This window comes from Carettochelys insculpta, chromosome 1 (assembly GCF_033958435.1).
Source record: "Carettochelys insculpta isolate YL-2023 chromosome 1, ASM3395843v1, whole genome shotgun sequence".
NCBI lineage: Eukaryota > Metazoa > Chordata > Testudines > Carettochelyidae > Carettochelys > Carettochelys insculpta.
This window is the reverse complement of record NC_134137.1, coordinates 374,812,090-374,827,493: the sequence shown is the minus strand read 5'-3', so window position 1 is coordinate 374,827,493 and position 15,404 is coordinate 374,812,090. Positions and strand designations below refer to the sequence as shown.

The 15,404-nt window shown below is 45.7% G+C and overlaps 1 protein-coding gene across 2 annotated transcripts in view; it reads right to left on the bottom strand.

Annotated features, from left to right (window-relative positions):
* Positions 1 to 15,404, bottom strand: part of EXOC4 (exocyst complex component 4) — a 663,660-nt gene that overhangs the window by 587,822 nt on the left and 60,434 nt on the right. For both annotated transcript variants that reach the window (XR_012642363.1, XM_074975764.1), the window contains exon 5: positions 14,841 to 14,950. Coding sequence is in view for 1 of the 2 variants with exons in the window: in XM_074975764.1 (XP_074831865.1) it covers positions 14,841 to 14,950 (110 nt within the window). In the remaining variant the exon portion in view is untranslated. The remainder of the gene's footprint in view (positions 1 to 14,840; positions 14,951 to 15,404) is intronic.

The following is a 15,404-nucleotide window of genomic DNA, read 5'->3' as shown; positions in this document are numbered from 1 at the left end:
ACATCGAAAGGAGCCACCCCAGAAGGAAGTGTGGAGCGCCCACACACACAAGCACTCCCCGTCGAAATAAGGAGCCAGCAAAGCCCCAAGCCGCTCCCTTAAAGGGCCCCTCCCAGACACACTTGCCCTTCACAGCAGGAGATCCACAGAGCTGACAACCAGTTGCAGACCCTGTGCATGCAGCACGGACCCCCAGTTGCAGCAGCAGCAGCCAGAAGCCCTGGGCTAAGGGCTGCTGCACGCAGTGACCATAGAGCCCCACAGGGGCTAGACAGAGTGTGTCTCAACCCCTCAGCTGATGGTCAGCATGGAGTACCCCACTATTTCAAAGTAGTGGGACACAGATCATCTACACATGCCCTACTTCGACGTTGAACGTCTAAGTAGGGCGCTATTCCTATCTGCAGATGGGAATAGCAATTTCGACGTCTCACCGCCTAACGTCGATTTCAACGTCGAAATAGCACACGGCGCGTGTAGACGTGATGCGTGCTATTTTGACGTGGTGCCGGCTACTTCCAAGTAGCTGGCTAGTGTAGACACGCCCACGGTGAGAGCTGTGTGCTCCCACTACATCCAAATGAAAGCACAAATTCTAGGTATGCAAGCACAGCAAGCAAGACTATCCTACCCTGGGAGACCTTCCCAGTTGCAATACTGCAGTCCACTGAGATGAAGGAGGGCGACTTACGCAGCTCACTCACTAGCCTAAAATTGTCCCACAATGATATACAGGTACACTAAGAGCAGGTGCAACTTACAAACCACAAGCATCTTGTGGAGCCAGTTCATCATCAAGATCACTCAAGTTCCAAATTGCCCTGCAATTACCTTCTCCCAGAAAATGCCCTGTAACTTAAATTCTCCTATGCCTTTTATTGCCATTTTGTGCTTTATGTTGCATTATTGTAATAGGTTAGTTAAAACTTATTTCAGTGTCAGCTGACTTGCATAGATACCACCCTGACGGCATCCTTTTAATCATAAATCTAACTGACCTTCTCAATAGAGATTTAATTCTTCAACTAACATAAACCCACACTGCTCCCTCAGCCCAGACCAACCTAGGTCCACTGTGTAACAGGAGTTGGTTCACTCTGAGCACTGCCCACCAACTGAGATTAGACCCTGTTAGATGATAAAATGTCAAGACAAAAGAATAACTTGAGTTATGTCAATCAAAACCAACCAGTGCCAATTGAATTTCTTTTTCAAAAAGCCTCACACCACTAAAAGGCGTGTTATTTGTGCAAGATATAAGGGAACACGTAGCAAAATGCTATGGGCATTTTAGCTATCTGGCAAACAGTGATAACCAAAGAGATGCTTACAATGCATTTAGATCATAAAGCTCTGGGTACACAAATTTCAGTTTTGCACTTAAGTTTTAGAGAGGAAGCCACCCATGTTAGTCTGTTTCGGCAGCAGCAGCAACGATAAGGAGTCCTGTGGCACTTAAAGACTAACAAATTTATTAGGGCATAAACTTGGAGTTGTAGCTCACTGTCAGATGCATGAAGTGAAAGAATCAGATGGCAGGGATTTATACGTACATACAGAGAAGGGAGTGTTACATCAGTGCTAATTCCATGAAACAATTTTCATCCCAACATTAATCCCAAAAGCCAAGCATTTTGTATGCCATGCACTGTATATATGGCTCACCCACTTCATTAGTTCTGCTCATGATTTGTTAAGCACCAGAGGTGTACAAGACAGGCATGAGACTCTGATCCTTGGGGTGCAAGCCATGTACAAATACTAGACACACAAAGAATTGCAAAAGGAAGAAAGGTTTAAGTAAATTAATAAAATTGAAAGGTCTTTTTTTTAAGTCACTTTATGGGCATCACAGCAGAAATGAGTTCTTGGGAGAGAATTATCCATTAACATAATACAGCCACTTCAGGGATGGGGAAATCACATTAGCCTTTTTCATGGCAGCATAACATAGGCTGCTCATGGTCATCCCGTGATCAACCAGTACAGCCCAGTCTTTATCCCACTCTCACTATTCCAAGTGAGACGTTCCCAGTTTATAGCAAAAATTCTTGTTATTAGTTAGTCCAAGTGCACAGCGCTGCACTATTAAATTTCATCCCATTTCTATTATTCCAGTTTGCAAGGTCATCTAGATCTTCTTGTATGATATTCTAGTCCTCCTCCACACTGGCACTACCTCCCAACATTGAGTCATCTGCACGGCTACTTTTTGTGCCCAGATGATTAATGAAAAATTGTCATATTAATCCCCTTCTTCCCCAATTTAATTTCTCAGGTGGAATGGCATCAAATGCCTTATTGAACCACAGGTAGATTAGACCAAATGCATTTCCCTTGATCTAAAAATTCTCTTATCTTCTCTAAGAAAGATCAGGTTGGTCTTGTGGGGGGCTTACTAGATCATGGCCCAAGATACAACTGAAGAGGTTACCTCTCTCTACCACGCCCACTCCTCTTTCTTCCTCATCACACCCTCTTCTGTCAGTCAACATCAACAATGGGTCAGTCAAGCACAAAGCTTTGACACAGAAACCGCATGTCCTTAAAAGCTTCAAAGTGGGTAACAAACACTTATGTAAATATAAACTCAATGCTCCAGTCCTGCAAACTCCTCTGCACAGGCAGAAGCACTTCATACCCGTGCAAATATACATGAATTCAGATCATCTGACAGAATGGAGAGTTTGACCAGTATTTCTCTTGCCCTAAGCATACAAAACAACAATGCCACTCATTTATACCACATCAAAATATCAACCCAGTCAGAACACATTTAATACATATCAAGAGCAATGGGTTCATATCTAGATTATATGTTAAAAGAATTTTCAAAGTGGAGTCATTTTTCTTATTTCATCAGCACTTGGAGTAAGCAGAGAAGCCATGCAAAAATATCAAAACTATTGTATAACATTCAAGTGATTATTTACTTGCTAAGACATTTTTGTATCTGGTAGTTAGATTTCAATCTTCCTTAGTGAATCAGCAAAGAAAACAGAAAAAAAACCTCCCGTTTTATTAAAGTCATTTTTGTTGTATTCAGTAAATAAAATGACTAAGGATGCACAAATGAAACTCACACTGCTCCTTAAGAGACATTAATAATGAACATTTCTCAGAAACTCTTTATCAACTGAAAAGGATGTGTGGACCAAGCTTTAAACAAAAAAGTTATTTCTTTTAGAATTAGCTTCCTTCCCTCCCAATTTCAGCTGTTTATCAGACCAATAAGATTGGTGTTTGTTTAATTAGGCCTTTCCTTACTCATAGTTATATCTGAACTATTTAAATATAACGCCAGCGAGGATATAAACTATCTTCAAGCCTGAATCTGCAAGTGCTTACACACAAGTAGCCTCATACAAGTTAAAGCAACTGTAAGCATGTACAAGGACTCCCCAGATAAATAAGGATTTGCTGGATGAACACAACATATCCCTAGCAGGGTTTCAGATGAACTGATTTCATTGGCCAGCCAGATTCTAACACTGTTTGGCAGTCACCTGCATGACCTAGGCTAGAGACTGTTTTTCCTATGTTTTGTTCCAACCAGAATATCCAGCAAAACCTTCTCAGAAACCAATTTAAATGGAGACATGTTTCAAGTACAATCTCAACACAGAGACTCGCCATGCACAAAACCTTGTTGCAGAAACTCAGTATTAATAACTAATAACTTCACTAGGTATGTCTGCAGTGGAAGGATACTGACAAAGCACTGACTGAAAATTCTACAGGCCTGCCTCAAAGCATTCAGCCCAATGCATTACTTGGTATGGGATTAGGTTGAGGGGTGGTAGGGGGCTATCTCCTTCAGATGGTACAAATCACTATCCAGGAGTATTTTTCCAACCTATCACCATATGATACTACAACAGGGTTTCCCAACCTATAGGTCAGGACCCAAACATGGCTCGCAGTTACATTTCAAATGGTCGCAGGCTGGGGTGGGCAGCTCCACAGGTGGCTATTAAGAAGCTATTCACACTCCTGAAGTGGTTTTCGACTTTTTAACCGGATTAACAGCCATCAAGCGGTTTAGAAAATCAATTAAACTGAGAACCATTTCAGCAGCACAGCAGAGAACTGCATACCTGAGGACCAGCACCCAGCTCAGGTAAGGTGGGGGCCTGAGTCCAAGGCTGAGAGGGAGGGCAGAGCTGATCAGCTCCCTGGCTTGCAGACTCTGCAAGAGATGGGGTTTCTCTGACCCTAGCAGGGTTCCCACAGGCCAGCTTCCAACTAAGGGGGTCAGGAGTCCCCTGCACCCCAGCCAAGGCTCTGCCCCAGCTGGCTTCCAGCTGCAGGGATGGGGGTTTCGCCTCGTACCAGCTGGGGTTCCTGTGGCTGGCACTGCTGGCCAGAGCTCCACAGTATATTTGCAGATGGTAACTCGGGATGTTCCATGTGGGCAGGGTGGTTCAGTAGCTCTCCAAAGTGTTCCTTCCATCTACTGAGCTGCTCATTTGTGTGTGTTAACACACCCCTCCTTATCCTCCACTGGCTGATCCACTGTACTGCGTGATCCAGCTAGCTTCTCAGTGATGTTATAAAGCTCTTCCAAGTTTCTCTGTCCTGCAAGTTGTTCAGCCTGTTGTGCAAGGTTTTCCACAAATCAATTCTTGTCCAATTTTACAGCCTTTTTAACTTCTTTGTTGGCTTCTAAATATGGTTTCTGTGCTTCCACCTTGGCTGATATTTTTTTCTGTTGTTGACTGCTGCCTTTCTACACTTTCTTTCCTTCACCTTTTCTCAGAGTTTCTGCTGTGGTCCAATCTTTGTGACTCTGTCATATTTCCCAATGTTTTATCACAGGTTTCTTTCCAGGCTGTTTTGACACGTTCCCAAATTTGTTTCACAATAGCATCTTTTGGGATGAGGTTCTCAAGAAGTGCATATCTGTTGGACAGCTCCACTTCGAAATCGGCTCATCTCTAAATCCTTCAGCTGCTCCATGTTTAATCTCAACCCTGGCTTGGTCACTTTTGTGGTGTACCTCTTGAGCTTGAGTTTTACCGTGACCAAACGGAGGTCTGAACCTACATCTGCTCCTCTTCTAGTGCAGACATCCTGCATTGATCTTCTGAAAAAACTACTGATACGTATGTGATCCATCTGGTTTTCTCACTGATGGTCTGATGAAACCCAAGTGACCTTATGGATCCTTTGGCATGGAAAAATACTGCCACCTATCACCAATCCATTGAAGGAACAAAGGTCACTGACACACACCCCATTTTCATTTATGTTGCTTAGGCCTTCTTTTCCCATGGTCTGTTCCTTGCCTGCATTTATGCTTCGAATTTTCACACTGAAATCGCCCATAAAAATCAACATATTCTTTGTTTACTGGTTCACCACATTTTGTAGTTTCTAAGAGAAGTCTGTTTTACATTCCTCAGCTGCTTCATTGGTTGGTGCATAACATTGCACAATTAGTAGCTTTCGCACTTCGGTGTAGAACCTGGCTGTGATGATGCGTGATGACACAGCTGTTCACTCCAGTGAAGCATAAGATGCCTCTCTTGATAATGTAAAAGCCCACTACTTCTGTGTGGTGCACCGCCTTCTTCGTGTCCTGAATAGATGAGGGTTTCACCTGTTGCCAGGTGTAGCTGCCCAGATTGTGTCCATCTTGCCTCACACAAGCCCAAATCTGTAAGCTTGTACTGTTTCGTCGCCTCTGCAATCTGTGCTGTCTGCCCTGCTTGATACATAGTTCGAACGTTCCACGTACCAAATTCGGTGGCTGTCCTGGATGAGAGAAGAGTCATCTGCGGTGCAACTTCCTTTCGGCTTTCCCTGCCATGTTTCATACCCTATCTGAGTGGATTGTCAACTCCTCCCAAGATTTGTGTAGTTGTAGCTTTCTTGGAAGATGTTTCTGTGACTTTTCTTTTTTATGACTAGGGTTGTTAACTCTAAGCCAGCCCCTTTTACCTAATAAGAGGTGATCCAAATTTGTCTGCTCTCCATCCTCTGACCTGTCCAGTTTCGGTGATCCTTCCAAGAACTGTAGCTCCCACTGGCGTAGCTCTCCAGGTCCTTGAGACACACAAGCCACCTCACCATGACAAGGAATGGACCATGACATAGACAAAAATACATGGACAAACACAGGATTCACAGATCCAGAAGGTTATAAAATTAAAAAATATGTCACATGGCACATTTTGTCCAAATAAGCTCTGAGTTATATATAGTGGCAGACCACAGACTTCATGCTGCAAGAGCCTGGTGGAAGGCAGGTACTTTGGAAACTAGGTCAATGCCTTTTTGTTCCCCACCTAGGCTCACAGAGAGTGAGGTCCAGCAGATAAGGTGGAAGCTCATTAGGTATCAGCCTGAATCAAAGGCCAGCCAGACACTTATGATGGGAACGGCTCGGTAAAGGGAGACCACTGCCTCTGAAAAGACCCAAGGCAGTGGAAGGGCCAGCCTGAGTCTCTGAGGCACACAGTAAAAACCACCAGGAAGCACAAGACCCCTAAAGGACTGACAAGGCACTTGTCACTCTATATAGCGTGGATCTACCCATTGTTTCTATGCTTAGTGAATAGCTCCTCTTAAACCCTAAGAGCTATGACCACAGAATTTGGTATGCAGCTTCCTCTTACCTGATCTTCAATCAAGGTGAGGGTTTGGTTCTGCCTGGAAAATCCCAAAATTTCCCAGACCATGCAAAGGAAGGGGTCAGAAGAAGGAGAGAAGAGAAAGGAAAGGGCATAGACAGGAGGGATGTGATACTGAGTGGCCACTGGGGTCAGCTGCAGGACCAAGAGAGGGGCCGGGAGGGATGGGCCTTGGCCATCCTGCCTGCCACAAAGATTGGGTAAGTAGGTCCCCTGTCCTAAACCCAGAGCCTGCCCCCCCTCCCCTTGGAGAGGCTACAGGCCACAGAGGGGGCTGCCAGGAGTGGGGGAAAGCTGTCAGACAGCCTGCAGGCCATGGGAGGCAGCTGGAGGGAAGGCAGCCCCCCAGAGCCTGCCCCTTCAAACTCCTGCATGCTAGCAGGGAAGCGGGAGACCACTGGAGGCTGGGAGCAGCTCCAAGAGCCACCCCCTTACTGTAGGCTACAGGCAAAATGGAGTCTACTGAAGGCTGGGGGCAGCCTCCAGAGCCTCACCCCCATTTCACCACCCTACAGGCCTGGGAGGATGGTCTGCAGGAGGAGAGGGTAGCCCCAGAGCCTGACCTCCCCCCACCACCACCGCAACAGCCTGTGGGCCACAGGGGGCACTGAAGGTCAGGGGCAGCCCCTGGAGCGCCCCACCAAACAGGCTGCAGGATGGAGGGGAGCACTGGAGGCTGGGAGTAAACCAGGGCAGCACAAGGGGAGTGGGAGCAGTAGGAGGCTGGGGTCAGCTGCAGAGCGCTGTCCTGCCCCCAACAGACTGTAGACAGGGTGGCCACTACCCCAAGCAAGCAAAGACCCCCCCTTGAGAAGCTGCAGGCCAGGGGGAGAAGCTGGAGGCTAAAGCCAGCATACAGAGCCACAAGCCACACCCAACAATCATGCAGCCCCAATCCCTCCCTCTCGCTGGAGTTGCTGAATAGGGAGCACAGCCTCACGCCCTGGGAGGAGCTGCCACCATAGCAGAATCACCCTTACAACCACAGGTGACCCTGGTAACCCCATACACACACCTCCCAGCCCCCTATCCTGAGACCCCTCCCCTAACTTCTGCACCTCGCACCTTCCTTAAGCCCACCCACCGTGAACCCCCACCAACCCTCTGCCTTAAGCCATCCACCCCATGCCCCTCATCACCCCAGACCCTCAACTCCTGCCTTCGTTTTTGATAACTATTATCACTGGAAAACAAGTAGGTATATTTTTCACTTCTTTTCAAAAAATTTCTTCAGTTAAAGAGCAGAGCAACACAGGGGACGTGCGCTAAAGAAAGCGTGTGCGCGTGTGTGTGTACACACGTGTATGCGTGTACACATGTATGCACACGAACAGGGCTGAACAACAGAATAAAAGAGAGTGTTAAATGCAAAAAGGCCTCTTAGAAACTGAAAGTAAAAACCAACTGAGGAAAAGAAAAAGCAGCATGAACTCCAGCAACTCAAGTGTCAAAGTACGATAAGGCAGTCCAAGAAAGAATTTTAAGAGCAATTACGTGAGACCACAAAAACAAACAGCAATTTATTTCTCAAATACATCAGACTCAAGAAGCTTTCCAAACAGATGGGGCCGGCAGGGGTACAGGGGGTTGCTACTAAAAGACAGGTGCTAAGGCAGCACTCAAGGAAGACAAGGCAGTTACAAACAAGTTCAAGTTATCAAAACAAAAAAGCAGTCAAGCAGCACTTTAAAGACTAACAAAATAATTTATTAGGTGAGCTTTCGTGCGACAGACCCACTTCTTCAGATCATAGCCATACCAGATAGTATATAGACGAGCACAGCTTTCTCTCTGTTACTAAGTTCAAGTTGTGCGCGTCTGTATGAGGGAGATTCCCATACCTGAACCAACAGGAGAGAGTAGGAAGAGGAAGTGTAAGGAGGTGGGATGAGGTGGCACAGGGCAGAGCCTTTATGGGAAGGGATAGGCCCTGGAACTGAGAAGGATATTAGATGCTGGCTTGGGGGGGGTCACATACTACGTGACAAACCCAACAAGAAAAGAGAACGCCACTAGCCATTGCCTACAGGTCCCAGCTAACACTCTCTCCAACATATTAACCCTAGATGATGATCCCTTGCTCCCACAGATCTTGGGAAGCAGACCAGTCCACACTTACAGACAGCCTCCCAATCTGAAGCAAATAGTCACGAGCAACTACACACCACAAAACAGAGACATTAACCCAGGAACCAATCCCTGCAACAACCGTGTTGCCAACTCTGTCCCATTATCTACTCATCAAGTGACCCCATCACAGGGCCTAACTATCAGCTACACCATCAAGAGCTCGTTCACCTGCACATTGAGGCTATGTCTAGACTGCAAACTTCTGTCAACAAAAGTTTTGTCGACACAGCGCACGTTCAGACTGTAGATCTCTCAGAAGAGATCTGCCAGTCATGAGCATTCTACAGACATCCCTGTACACCTCATTCCATGAGAACAAATGTCTCAGAGGGTTTTTTCCCCCCTGACATTTGGCCCCATGTGGATGGGCCAAATGTCAGAAAATCCTCTCCCAACACAACTGTCGGCTAAAGATACACAAATGCACATCTCTTACCATCAGCCCTGAGCAATCTAGACACAGCTCTACTAATGTGACATATGCCATTGTGTGCCAGCAATGCCCCACTGCCATGTACATTTGACAAAACAAACTCTCTACACCAAAAACAGACACAAAGCAGACACAAATCAGGAAGAAAAAACAGCAGGAGAGCCCTTTAATCTCCCTGGACAGACAGTTACAAACTTGAAACTTACCATACTTGAGCAAAACAACTCCAAAACAGATTGCAGTGTTAAACTGCTGAGCAGGAATTCATACGCAAATTTTACATCAGCAAAATGGCCTGAACAGGGACTGGGAATGGCTCGTTACAAGAAGTAATTCTCACCTTTTTTTCATTGTTGGAAGTGAACCACATCTACCCTCCATGAATTAGCCTCATTAGCACTGATGTAACATTACCAAATTTGTATGTATGTATAAATCCCTGCCACTGAATCTTTCACTTTGTGCATCTGACGAAGTGAGCTGCACCCCATGAAAGCTTGCAATAATACAAGATCTAATCACATTTTTAGTTTTTCAAGTGCCACAGGATTCCTTCTTGTTTTTGCTGAAATAGATCAACAGAGCTACCTCTCTGAAACTTTTACTCTACAAGTAATTGATAACCAATAAACAGGAAATTCCAATGACATTTATAGTCACTTTTCAAAATAAAATTACTTTTCAAGGCCCTTATTCAGTAAGATACTTTCAACACATGCCTAACTTTAAGCACACAAGTACCTTTATACGCACAAGTCCTGTTGAGTTTAAAAGTATCTTGCTCAATCAGTGAATACAGCCAGTGACTTAATTTTAGAAATTACTGTATCATTCCTACTGAGAAACTAATTTTTACATTTGGGGTGAGAGTGACATTTGATTACATTATTCACCCCTTTGCCCTAAGATTTACATATCACTAATTATAGAATATCATTCCACAGCACAGCATAAATACATAAAGGATTCTAGCTCGTCTCTTACCAAAATTCTATGAAGTACCCTCATGAGATGTCTGAGCTCTGGAGCACTAGAAACTACTTAGACAGCGAGTGCACTTTATAGCTCCAAAAGAGAGAAGCAGTACAGGAAAACCTGGAAACTTACTACAAATACAAGGTGTTGGTAAAGAAATGTAATTTCAGAGTAAATATATTCCTCTAAACAGGCAAGATGACGACTAAACAGCTACGTTGCAGTGAAATATCTTCAATGGGAAGATGAAAATTATTGCAGATTTTGTTAAGTGCAGATTCTACGGCCTAAGCTAGTGTTTCCATTGAGAGGCAAATGGAGAAAGGGATACCGAATCCTGCAACAGCTCAAGTGACTCAGTGCTTTATAATTGTGTATTAATATGTATGGCCACTTTTTGTTTCATCAATAAAAGGCAAAAGAACTTAAATAGCTGAAGGCAATAAAAGTTTCTACCATGTACACTAGGGTTTTAGATTCTCTGATAGTACTATGAGTTCCACTTACTCTTACTCACTGGAGATACCTTTAAACAAACTTCTCTAAAATTCTCCCATATTTCACATGGATCATATATGCTGAATTATGCACACACACACGCACGCACACAAAATAGCTGCTCCAAAGCATGCTGGCTTATAAAGTCAGAAGGATGCTCACTTAGCATCCGGCAGTACAGGACAAAAAAAAAAAAAGAGGAGACCAGGGAAGAGGAATGTTATGGTTTCCTCCAGCAACAGCACCCATTCTTCTGACTCCCAGACCTATTCTCCCACTCCACCCCACCCACTCCATCCCAGTCAGGGTTTTCTCCAGGCTACACAGTTCCCAGCCTACACTGTGTATCCCCAGCAAGTTAGCCTCCCTCAACAGGCCAGTGTCTGTGGTTTGCTCTCTCATGAGAGAGGCTATAGGCAGCCTAACTGCCCATAGCTTGAAGGTACTACACAGTGCTAAGAGAGCACATTTATTCTTAAGGTGAAAACATTACAAAGAAAACATATTAGAACAATAAAAGAACCAAGAGATATGTTAATAAGCTTATCAGAGATCAGCTACAGCTCTGGGAGGAGTCCATCCTTCAAATGCACCAAAGGGATTTTCTGAGGTTATATGCTCTTAAGAGCTGTAGCTAAGAACAAACCACCATACACATTGCCTAGTCTTTCCTTGAAACAGCCTCTGTCTGTCACATCCCAGGAATGGGTACAGTAGACTACTGTACCCACAGGGGGTACCTTCAAAAAGGTGTGATCTTGCATAAACCAGTAGAGGGAGGCAGGCAGGTCCATTTCTCACTTACTGTTCAAAAAAGACTCTCCTCTGCTGCATTGCTCAATGTAGCTCTTTATTAACCTGGCTCAGAGCAATGCATACACTCTGCAATTAATACAGTGGGCCCCAAAGATACTTAAACTAAATCCATTGAGGATTTTCAAGTATACTGCAAGGAATTGCCTCATCTGTCACAAGGGTCTGCTGGCCTTTTCAGCATGACCAGCAACATCATCAAGAAAACATAGCATTTGATAGCTAGATCTTCAAATTAGTATACATCAGAATAGCTTCTTTACAGTAAATGAAGCAACAGTGAATTATAGAGGATCAAGCTATCAAATTCCCTCCTGACATACTGTCCTGTCTTACAGCACATGTGGACAGTATGTAGTACGTTATGGGGACTACAGGACACAAAATGAACTAATAGGAATAGTCTCCTCAGTAGAAAGCAGTCTCAAGATTTGTACAACGAAGAACACTTGAATGGTCTAGAGGAGCAAATCCAGTCATCACTCTGACATGGAGTAAAATAATACTATTGCATATTACTGTACATAAAGAAAAAGGTGTTGGTATCTGTTATAATATGTGCAAGCTGCAGTTAGTCCACTTTGTGTGTCTCTTACTTTCTCTAACTTCACCCCTCCCTGGACGAGACCACGAATTTCTACTTCTCTGCTGGATTTCTTGATTACATTCCCCATTTATCAAACACAATAATACGGCAGGCCCAATTATGAGCAATACCCATAAGCCCTTTTCCTTTTGGAGCCTGGGACCAGGAATTGATTAAAGTGACTCAACCAGCAATGATTCCAAAACAATTATTACTGCATCCAGAGGTACATAGTGTTCCACTGTTGCCTTGTGACGGCATGTAAACAGAAGGGACAGAGGGGGGGAGAATGCCTCAATCACTCTGCCCACTGCCAGCTCTGAGGCACAGCTTAGTACAGTAAACTCCTCCATATCTGTCAGCCTCAGGACCAGGAGGTTGCCAGATAATCAAATACTATGGATAACCAAGAGGACCCCTTGCCATCACTGACCAGCACTCTTGGCAGCCAGGCCTGGGTAGTGCGAGGCTCCCAGAGGCTCACCCAGTTTTGCTCCCTTTCTCAGTCCATAGGGGCTGGTGCCAGGCACAGGCAGGGCTGTAGCAAACCCACCTGTTGCTGGCTGTGGTCAGAGTGATTGAGGCATTCCTCCTGCTGCGTCCCTTCTGTTTACATGCCGTCACAAGGCAACAGTGGAACCCTCCGGAACACGGCAGAGTATCTCAATAAGCCTGAGGCCTGTGCAGCACCTCGCACCCCACCCATTGCAGCACCCCCTGTGGGGCCCTGCGAGAACCACACTCGGCACACCAGAGCTTCTGGCCACGGCAGGGGGCTATGCTTTCGACCCCAATTGGTCCAGTGCGAAGAGTGGTCAGGGGCTTCTGCGCCTCCTCAGCCTAGCAAAGCTGAGCCCCCCACCCCACAGGACCCTGCCTTAGGAACCTCACGCCACAAGCTGAGGTCTGCACTACAGCAGCGCTCCCCTCCCAGAAGCCCTCAGCAGCCCAGCCCCTGGAGCACCGCCTCCACCAGTGCGGCCTGCTCCATGCTCACAGCAGCTCAGGCCCTGTCCTGCACTGCCACATGTGGGAAGGAAGGGGGTGGCTCCCCATGCTCCAGCCACCCATCCTGCTGCCCTCTCCTAGAGGTTCAGCATCCCCCAGTGGCTCAGGCCCCAGGCTGTGCTGCCATGGGGCTGCTGGTGCACAGCAGGCTGGATCCTTTCACCACCTGCGAGTGGCACAGTTCCCCCAGCCAAGAAAACCCAGGTGCTGGGAGTAACACCTGGCAACAGTGCCCATTATTTTTCTTAGCTGGTTAAAAATTTTAATTCCCTTTGTAGTTTGTGTAAAATGGAGCTGTTTCTTGCACAGTGAAGAAAAGTTGTTCCTTACAGCATTACTTATTTGGCTGGGCAGCACACCAAGAGCTATGCACCCCATCTCTTCCTAAGCCTTATCATACGCCTCTATAAAATATGGACAACCTTCCCTCAACCTCAGAGGTTGGGAGGCTTAATTCATCCTTTGTGCAGTGCTCTCAGCAGCTCAGATGAAAGATGCTGAAAAAGTGCAAATTATTATATTAAGAAAACAATAAAACTAGAGACACAAATGCTGAAATGCTATGTTTTATATAGTCAGAGCTTTATCTGCCTAGAACAGTTTCTGGAAGGATTTTTGGAACAGAAATGAGGTTTTGGCTCTCACCCAGAAAAAAAAAATAGCACTCTGTGTGCACACCTTCCTCTATTAGCTAAGGTAAGGTGACATCTGGATCCAAAGAGAATTGGCTACAAGTCTCCCCCTTGGCCAGAGGAAAGGATATCAAAGAGACAATCAACACTAGGAGCAGCAGGCAGAATTAAGTAGAACTAATCTGAGCAGAGAATGAAAATATTTGTAAATTGACGACTTGTTGGGAAGAAACACACTCAACCATGTTAGTATTTATTATGTAAGTAGGAGTCATGAGAGTGTTCTCCCTTCCTGGTTATGCCACCACCTCTCTATGGCCTCCAGCAAGTGACTTCACATTTCTGTGCTTGGTATCCCGCCCCACATCTGTGAAATGGTATCAACAGGGGCAGCCCTCTTTGCCAGACTGGTGCCTAGTCCTGGTTATACCGTGGATTAGTTCGAGGACGATGCCAACATCTGTGGTCTGTGCACCATTACTCTGTCTCTGCTCCCAGAATCACAACACCCTCTTTATGACTCAGCCCTCTGGCTATGTCAGCATCTGTGTTTCCCTCTTCCAGAAGAGGGATCTAGCTTTCCCACAGTCCAGCCACCTTCCCAGGGGTGACAGGTTTTGGGGAACCTGGGCCCTAAGCAAAGGACCCTTTAAATAGCAGCCTCCTGCTGCTCCTCTGTAACCTCAATCAGTGTTGCTCTACTTCCCAGGGTCACTTCCCCTTGGCCCCAGCACTTTCTCTGCCCTCACCTCTGGCCTCAGAGCTATTCAGAGCAGACACTGCTGCATCCAAGGTGATTACAGTGCAAATCAGCTCTCCGGGGATGCAGTCTTTACGCTCTGGGCTCCCAATGCAACTGCAGTGCTCTGCTATGCAGCTCCCTTTTATATGAGCCTACTGGGCCCTGACAGGTTACTCCCTGTCACTCTTCCCAGATTGGCTGTGCTTCCTGCAGCATCTCTGGGCTCCTTACAGCACTCAACTCCATTGCTTCTTCTGAGTTAAGGCTTGGTTAACCCCTTATTATTATTATGTATACTAAACGGACTGTCCCAAATGGGGATAACAATATTCATCAGCCTTTAAAAATGCATTTGGAAATCCGTAAGTGAAACATGCAACATACTCACCACTAGAGCTCCCAGGAGTGCTGAACTGGGAGGCATCAAGGAACTTTCGAGGTGTAGGCAAGTTAGCCATGTCAATTAGTGGTATGGCAGAAGCATCCTTCACAAGTGAACTAGGAAGGGGGGAAAAAGCAAGTCAACAGCTTCAGATACATTAACATGAAAATATTATGTATTATGGCAATGCCGAGACACCCCAAGCAAAGATCATGGTCACGTTGTACTTGGAACTATAAGTACATTTCACAGGGACAAACCTAACTGAGAAACTGACAATAGAGGCTACCGATGAACACCAATAGAAAGGAAGAATATAAGGAAATGAGAAGACAGTAGACACACTACTATTGCAAGCACATTTAAAAAGGGAAGCCTAAGAAGAACCCAGGGCCCTGGTCCCACAACTAGAGACATACAGGCAGTCCCCTGCCCACATTAACCTCACCTGATTTAACATGTCTCTCCATGGCTGTCAACAAGGAGAGAGAAGGGAATGGGACAGTTGTCTGGGGGTTCAGCAATTTAAAAGTTGGGCAGCACTGAGGGCTGGCTGGTAGAAGCTATCCC